The sequence below is a fragment of the Pteropus vampyrus genome, unplaced genomic scaffold (assembly GCF_000151845.1).
Source record: "Pteropus vampyrus isolate Shadow unplaced genomic scaffold, Pvam_2.0 Scaffold401, whole genome shotgun sequence".
Taxonomy (NCBI): Eukaryota; Metazoa; Chordata; class Mammalia; order Chiroptera; family Pteropodidae; genus Pteropus; species Pteropus vampyrus.
The window spans coordinates 119,990-128,514 of record NW_011889182.1 but is presented as its reverse complement, the minus strand read 5'-3'; the positions used below and the strand labels follow the sequence as shown (position 1 = coordinate 128,514).

The 8,525-nt window shown below is 58.4% G+C and overlaps 1 protein-coding gene across 1 annotated transcript in view; it reads left to right on the top strand.

Moving 5' to 3' along the window:
- Positions 1-8,525, top strand: part of CELSR1 (cadherin EGF LAG seven-pass G-type receptor 1) — a gene marked incomplete at its 5' end in the record, with an annotated part of 124,261 nt that overhangs the window by 79,207 nt on the left and 36,529 nt on the right. Inside the window, 3 exons of the mRNA XM_023523686.1 lie at positions 578-932; positions 1,409-1,534; positions 3,584-3,750. Coding sequence (XP_023379454.1) covers positions 578-932; positions 1,409-1,534; positions 3,584-3,750 — 648 coding nt within the window. The remainder of the gene's footprint in view (positions 1-577; positions 933-1,408; positions 1,535-3,583; positions 3,751-8,525) is intronic.

Genomic DNA, 8,525 nt, shown 5'->3' with positions numbered 1-8,525 from the left:
TGACCCCCCTCCGTTGGATTGGGGCGGCCCTGTCACTCTGCTGACCCGGCGGTGTGTCAGGCCTCATCTTAACTCAGGAACAAAGGGTGACAGTGACATCGTGGCCAGTCCCGTGTTTCTCTGCCTGTAATGCCAGCTTCAAAAGCCAGAGCGAAGGTTCTCGTGGGACTCGTTCCCTTGTGTTTGGGGGAACATGTAATAAGCATGTTGAAGACCACAGCTGGGTGAACCTGACCTTTCCCGAGCATCTGCTGTGGGCTGGGGACAGTCACACGCCCATTTCATCTGGTCCTCACGCAGCCGCGATGGCCGTGGGGTCACATAAGCTGTGCCCAGGGAGATCAGACCCCTCGGCCAAGGCCACACGGCTGCTCACACAGAACCAGGGTTCTAGTTTGCCGTGACCTCTCTTCAGGGTCGTTAGAGACTGGAGGTAGGTGGCGCCACCCCGTTGGGCGCTACGCGTCCTGTGTTGGCCTCGGTGCTGAGCGGGACTCAGTGGGCCGTCACCTGAAATGTCCCGTGTGTCAGGATCTGATGCATGTATGAGGAAGCCGAGGCACAGGGAGGCTGAAAGCCCGTGGTGGCACCGGAAGTCGGCTCCGCCTGTGTCCTCCGCCTGCTGGCCCCGGCGCCCTGTGCGATTATTGACGTTTGCGATGACCAGCGTGCCTGGCAGCGGAGGCCGTGTGACGCTACGGCAGCGCAGGGCCCCTGTGGTCACGTCTCGCCAAGCGGCTGTCACAGATGTCGGCTTTGCCTCCCCAGGTCCCTGGATCTGACGGGCCCTCTGCTCCTGGGGGGCGTCCCCAACCTGCCCGAAGACTTCCCAGTGCACAGCCGGCAGTTCGTGGGCTGCATGCGCAACCTGTCCATCGACGGCAGAGACGTGGACATGGCCAGCTTCATCGCCAACAACGGCACCAGGGCAGGTTCGGCACGACCGCCCCACCCGGGCATCCCGGGGCTGCGGCAGCCGCACGGGGGGCTCCGCCTCCACATCCGGGCAGTGACTTCCAGAACCGAGCCCGTGTCTGCCCAGGAGGGCGGCCGGAGCCCGGGGTCCCGGACGTGCTGCTCTCGAGACCTGGGGTCCTGCAGGATGGGGTGGCCGTGACGCTGCTGGGACAGCCTGCCACCGACCCTAGGGACATTCCATCCCAGGGTCTCGAGCATGTCGCCAGATGACCCAGCCAGCTGGCAGGGTGGCCTAGAGGCCAGTCTCTGTGGCATCTCGGGTCTTAGGTTCTGACGGCTGTGGAGGGCCCGGGGCTCACCCATCCTCTGCTGTCAGTCACCGGGCTCGGTTTCCCATAGCAGGGTCGGCGTGGGGGTACAGGGACGCTCCCCCACGTCGCGATCTGCCCGTGCTTCCGCCCCGAGCCCAGACCGTGTGCTCTGTTTCCAGGCTGTGCCGCCCAGAGGGACTTCTGTGAGGGGGCCTGGTGTCAGAACGGCGGCACGTGCGTCAGCAGGTGGAGCACGCATCTTTGCGAGTGCCCGCTCCGGTTCGGCGGCAAGAACTGTGAGCACGGTGAGGGCCCGGCGCTGCGGCGGCCGCCCCGCCACGGGCTTTGCAGTCCTGCGGGGCCGGGTGCGTGGGACCGCTCGCACGGGCCAGCAGCCTCCGGCAGCACGCGTGTCCCCGGGCGGGCCCCGGTGGGGAGCGGGAGCACGCACCGGGCCTGGGCTGTGGGAAGAGCTTGAGGGGGGTCGTGGGGTCACCGTAACAGGTGAGCTGGAGCGAAGGCAGGGCGTACGGACGGTGCATCCAGATGGTGCAGGACGCAGCACCACGTCTGAGCAGGGCTAGCGTGAGGTCTGGAGTCCGCGAGGGTCAAGCAAGGTGGAGTGGGGCCGGGCCTCCTGGTGGCTACAGCCTGCGCTCACACCAAGGTCTGAAAGGACAGGACCTCCAGCGTCCCTCTCGCTGTCCCAGAGGGGTCCTCCAGCTGGCTGCTTCCTGACGGGGCCGTGTTGTGGGCATCGGAGGCAGAGTCTCAGCTCCCCCCGCCACCCCTGCATCCAGCGTGCAGTTAGAGACACGCGGGTTTTAAACAGTCCATTTATTTTGAAGCAACATAGTAGTAAGTTTTATCATTTTTAAAATGGGGACACTCTCCAAATCTCAGGTAAACCAGAGGGTGGTTGAGGCCGGGGAAGTGTGGGTGTGCTCCCCAGTTCTGCCCAGTGCTCACAGGCTCTGAGAAGGCCTGTCCTGGAGCTGACCCCAACCCCATGGGGATAGGGTGGACACCTGTCCCCCTCCCAAGCACGAGTGCTGTCCCCAGGCCAGGCACAGCTGGTCTGACGGGCACCACTTCTCTGCGGAAGTCAGACGTTCTTCACGTCGGCCGGGGTTGGGGGTCTGTAAGTTTTGTGGGGACAAAGTCCACAGCTTTCTTCAGATTCTCAAAGCAGAAATAGGAGGGGAGCGTGACAGTTCAGGGGAGAGCAGGGTTCACCCGCCGGTGTGGGGGGCGGGGGCGGGGGCAGGCATGCCCGCCCAGCACCGCCTGCTCCGGCTGTGACTTCTGGAGAGGAAGCATGTGATGAGGAATCGTGCCACATCCGCAGCCGTTGCCTGGGACAGGCTACTCAGTGAGGGCCAGCACCTTTCAAAGACCAGTGGGTCTGTTTTCGGGCAGCAGGTGGGCCGGGCTCCTTGGGGCCCTGTAAGCAGGTTAGGCCCAGCCCTGAGTGACCGGCGCGTGCAGGAAGCTCAGGCTGAGGGAGGGGCTCCAGTGCCGGGTGACCTCCCACGCCCTCGGTTCCTGTTACGGAGGCTGTGAGTCCGGCTGTGGCAGTGCCAGGGGAAACGGCTGCCAGGGTTTGGGTTCATAAGAGCAGGAAACAGACACCCAGTGCTCTCGAGGCGGGCACCCCGAAGGCAGCCCCCACCTGGCGTGCCCTGTGCTGTCGGCCTGCTCTGGAAGGCCTCGCCTGAGGAATCGGAACGGGCCGCTGGCTTCGACACGCAGCGGTCCGGGGCTGCCTCGGCATCGGCTGACTGGCGTTTCTGAGTAATGGGCTGGATGAGGCTGTTGGTCCCCATCGTGTCATCTCCCTGGTTCCCCAAACCGTATGGGAGCCCTCGGCTGGCCAGTGGCCTTGCCATCTCTGTGTCCGTCACCAGGAGCCTGTCCCAGCTGATGGCAGGCGGGTCAGGCAGGGTGTGCAGTGTTCCCTGCAGGCTCCTTACCTGGCAGGGGTGGGGTGGGACAGGTAGGCGGGGCTCACAGGCCCCCCGGCATCTTGTCCTCTGAGCTCAGGGATCCTGAGCCGCCCCACTCTGCCTGTCGTCCCCTTGCCCTGAGAGCCCCCTGCCATGTCCTGCTCATGGGCAGCTGTGGGTAGGAACCCCCAAGCCTGGGCCTGACTCCCCAGAAAGGTGGCACGTGTCCCGGGGCTGGGCCTCTGCAGAGCCGCAGCCCCTGGGTCGAGGGCGAGATGCCGGCAGGTGGGAATCGGAGAGGGGCCTGGGCCTGGGCCTGGGAAGGACGGAGGCCGAGGAGCGCGCCCCACCCTCCCCCGGGAGCCCGTCCCCTGCGGCCTTCAGACGGTCCCGTGTCTGTGTCCACAGTCATGCCTCACCCCCAGCGCTTTAGCGGGGAGAGCGTCGTGTCCTGGAGCGACCTGGACATCACCATCTCCGTGCCCTGGTACCTGGGGCTCATGTTCCGGACCAGGAAGGCAGACGGCGTGCTGATGGAGGCCACGGCGGGCGTGTCCTCCAGGCTCCACCTCCAGGTGAGTGAGAACCGCCCCCCGGCCTTGCAGGGCAGGTGCGGCTGAGTGAGCCACCCCAGAAGCACGCCCGAGGGAACCTCGGCCCTCCACGCCCTGCACCACCCGGAGGGGTCTCCATGTGAAGGGGAGGACCGTGCCTGCTTTTTCGAGCGGCTCATGTCAGGGAAAGGTGCAAGGGATGCAGCGTGCAGCCGCGTGCCCCCAGGGGGCCCCTTGCCAGCCCCCTCCCCTCCTTCCTGCCCGGGGAATGGGGTACGTGCAGGATCGGGTGGACCTGGTGGCCTGGCTTGTCCGGCGTCAGCCACGGTGAGGTGTAGACAGCAGCTCCGGGTCTGGGCGTTCGCGACCAGAGCGGGTTGTGAGCACCTTCAGGTGGAAGTAACAGGTCCCCGACGACTTTTTTCCAGGTGGCGGCACTCGGCCAGAAGTTCCCTAAAAACTGAATCACCTCACACGTTGCTTCTCTCGATCGCTTTGGTCTTAACTTCTTTTTTTAAATTTAAAACATCAGATAAGCAGCAGAGTTCCTGAAATGTTTAAAGATTATTTTAATGCATCGTGTTCTCTAGTGTTCCGTGTGTCACAGATAGTCCCCTAGCACCTTCTCGGCTCCACACATGTCTCATCTGAGGACTGCGAAAGGCCCCTTTAATTCACGAGCCACGCCCTGGTCTTCCGTGGCCGCCCTCTGCGTCCACCTGCCTGGACTGGAGGCGAGACGGGGACTCGTCGCCCTCATGGGCAGCCTGGGGTTTTGAGGTGTCTGAGAGCCCAGGAGACGGGGCTGTGCGTGGTGGCCGGGGGAGCCCGGGGTGCGGGCGGCGGGCTTGCCCGGCCAGGCCCCGGGCTGAGCGCTCATCCTGCCCTCACGTGTCCAGGTGCTTGGCCTGCGGTGACAGCGGACAGACCCTTCTCATGTAAACCCCGCTACCTCTGACCCTGGTCACATCGGGGTCACCCCAGGCGATTCCCCCTCCTAGAGAGTCCGATGCAGGACACTTCTCAGACCTGATTCGCCTCCCTGACAAGTGGCCTGTGGGAATCGCGCCCAGGCTGGGGATTGTGTCTAGAGTCGAAAGAATTCCATAACCGGCTGTTTTTCGCTACCTTCCTTCCAGGCTTTCTTTCTTGTGTAAGCGTGCGTGTGCACGTGTGTGTGCACGCGTGTCTCCATGCACCCGGGCACACCCTGCCTCTGAGCAGCGCTGACCCCCTGCCCATGGGTTACGCATCACGTCCCATCTGTGCTGGCCCAAGGCCGCTCCCTCCCTCCGTCTGGGCAGCACATGGAGTGTCCCACCCCCTCAAGACTCCCCCACCCCCCACTCCCCCGTCCAGCCTCCTCATTGCCTCAGGGCTGGGCGTCACTGAACACCCCACTGTCACCCAGGGCAGCCTGCTCTAGGGTAACATCTGCCGCAGTTGGGAAGTTCCTCCCACGGCTGGCCCTGGTCCCCTCTGCTGTGACCCTCACGTCCGTTCGCACCGAGCTGTTGTTCACTGCTTTTTACTCCCTGGGGCCCGGGACTTCCTGTTCTGCCTGGTGCGGAGCAGGCTTAACTCCCAGCCAGGGCAGGCCGCGCTGGGGTCAGAGACAGTCAGAGGTTAGATGGCCCTTAACGGCGCGTCCACTCAAATCTCTCATTTTGGGGGGCGGGGAAACCGAGGCCTAGAGACTCCGAGCTCCGGGTCCCATGGTTCACTCGTCGCCCAGGTCCTGCGGCATCCACAGCCCCTCCCCCATGGCCCCTGTGGACCGCCCATGTGGAGACAGCGTGTGGTGGGGGCAGAGGGAGGGGACAGAGGCCCTGCCCAGCACCTCCTGTCAGCTCCCTGTCAGAGGGCAGTTCAGGCAAGACCCAAGGGCTCCCAATGGGCTGGCAGGTGTCAGACTTGTCAACAGATCAGTTGGGACAGGCCCAAGGAGGCTGCGGGCCCAGAGCCTGGACAAGCCTCCTTTTCTTCACTCATCTGTCCCCTCATCCGCGTCCCTGCTCAAGGCCACCTCCCAGCACAGACCCGTCAGGTCATACTGAAGAGGTGCAGTGTGAATCCGGGGTGATGACCGCGGTCGTTGTTTTGCCCTTATTAACTTGTCATTTCATAAATTTACCTGGCAGCCCAGGATCTAGCTCTGGGCCAAAACTTGGCAAGCACAGCCCTGCCTGGGGGATGGTGTTTTCCTCTGTGGTTGTTTCACTGTTGGAACAAATTAAATTGGCTGTTTTCGATTCAGGTGACGAATCGGAGCTTGCACGTTGTCATTTGGCAGTTGGGTGTCTGTAGGAAAAAAGTATGTTTTCAGTAGGAACAGCCCTGAAAGCCACAGGCTCCCGTGTTGTTTGAGCAATTACGTTATGGGTGGCTAATCCAAAATTAAGGTGTTTTGTTTTGTTTGTTTTTTGCTAGGGACTGTGGCCAGCCCTTCCCTGTGAAAGGCTGGGTGGCAAAGGGTGGTGGTCTTGGCGGGGATGCTCCAGACCCTAGGGGCGACCTCGAAGGCCACCCCAGGGCATTTCCCGAAGGCCGGTCAGCTGGTCGCTGCAGGATTGTCCTGGCTGGTTTCCACGTGCCGAGTTGGGAGGGCAGGGCAGCCGCGAACCGTCCTTGGCCGCCGCAGCAGGCCAGACAAGCTATGTAGTCACCCTCCAGCCCACGCATTTGGGTAATTGCTTCCAGGCGCCCTGAATCCGCCTGCATTGTCAAGTGGGATAACGTGGCTATTGTTGAACGTCTCTCCTAAATCCGGTGACAGATCCAAGGTGGCAAGCAGTTACCGCGTGGTCCTGGGGTTCATCCTGTAGGTATCGCTTTTGTGTGTAGACAGATGTCACTTTTATTGTTGATCTGCTGGCTTCGGGTTTTGTCAGCCGGGACAGTGAAGGAGAATGGTGAGGGAAATTAATTGACTTAAATGTCTGGAACAAAAGAAAACAAAATCTATAAAAGTTAAAAATTATTTCCTTCAGTCGACTATGCATGGAGACTAAATCCCCAAATGTATCATTGGTCGCGTTATCTTTTTGATCAATGAAGAATATTTTTTGTTATCGTGAGATCTTCTTTGACCCACGGGGTATTTTAATAAGGATATTTTTGAATAGCAAGCAGGCGGCATTTTCTAGTAAATCATTTTGTTATCGTTTCAGGCGTAATTGCAGGTCAGAATGTACGATCTAGGGTTGCGGACCTTCTCAGTGTGTTCGGGCCTGCTTTGCCGTCCAGCGTTTAGTCATTGCGTGACTGTCCCAGCGGTGCTTGAATGTGTGCTCCGCAGATGCATTCTGTAGTGTTCCGATGTGTCGCGTCGGTGGAGCTCGTCGGTTGTGGCATTCAGATAGTCTGTCACCAGTTGTTTGTTTTGTCTGCTTGTTTTCCCAGTTACTGAGAGAGGTGAGCTAAGAATCTCCCATCTTGATTGGAGACTTACCTATCCTTTAAGTTCTGTCCAGTTTTGCTTTGTAGGGTTTGAGGCTACGTTGTTAGGCGTTTATAGATTTAGAATGGTTTTCTCTTCCTGGAAAGCAGACCGTTACCATTATGAACATCCTCCTTATCTCTGGTAATTAATTTCGCCTTAAAGTCTGCTTTGTCTCGTGTTACGATAGCTATGCCGGCCTCGTTTGGGTTGATGTTTACATGATATATCTTTTTCTATCCTTTTACTTTGAACATTTCTGTATCTTTATGTTTTACGTGTGTGTCTTATAAGCAGTGCATTAATAGTTGTTTTTTTAAACTATTAATTGAAATTATCTTTAAACACAAGTATCTTAGGTTAGTTACAATGTTATTTTCTCATTTTCTTACATGTATTTAAACATGGTAGCTCTAATCTTACCTCACAAAATGCAACATTTACTGCCAAAAATAGAGTCTCAAGGTCACCTGAATCTGTTTCTTGGAAAGTTCTGTGGCTCCCATTATTCTCAAGTCCACACCTGATGATTCTGTTTTCTAGATTCCCGTGGGTTTGTTTCCACTGTTTTTTGTTCCACCGGTTCTTGGATTTCAAGCACGTTGTCCTGTGTCCTTGGCTACTCGGTTATTTTTGATCGAGTGCCGGGCATCATCTTTTAAAAGTAGAGAGAATTCAAAGCTAGAATGGTGATGTCGCCATCCCTCGCGTTTGCTGTGACGGGCGGTCCCGACCCTGGGCCGGCTGCGAATTCTGCCTTTTGCCCTCCCAGCCCGTCGAGCCCGGAAAGCTTTGCTCAGCTTTCGGCCTCGGCCGTGTCTCCCAGAACCAGCTGGCGACCGTAGGCGAAGGCAAACCCCAAGCGCGTTCTGTTTTCTCCCTGGTTGTGTCTCTGTAACTCTGCGGGGCCTCGAGTCCCTCCGATGCCTTCGGACAGGTGTGCTTTAACACCTGCTCTCCTAGTTCTCAGGAGGAGGTCGGTTCACACCACTCAGTCCTTCATGAAGGGGAAATAAGATCGTGGCTACATTTTAACACATGAATGTCTCAGGATGGTTACAAGGCTGATTTTTTTCCATATGTATATTTAAACATGTGGCCTGAGTCTTATGAAGTGTAACATTTACATCCAAAATAAGAGCCCAATAGTCACCTGAATCTGTGGTTGTCCCAATACTGAGGTCTAATGGGCATCACTCTCCTTGACCTCTGTCAATATTTGACGCTTCTTACTATAGAGAAAGGCATAAAATTCTGAAGAGTGTTACTGGCAACGAGAAATTAAACTTGGCCTAATTTTTAAGTCCATCTTCGACGCAGCGCCCTGCGGTACGTCTGCTTGCGTGGCTTTGTTATT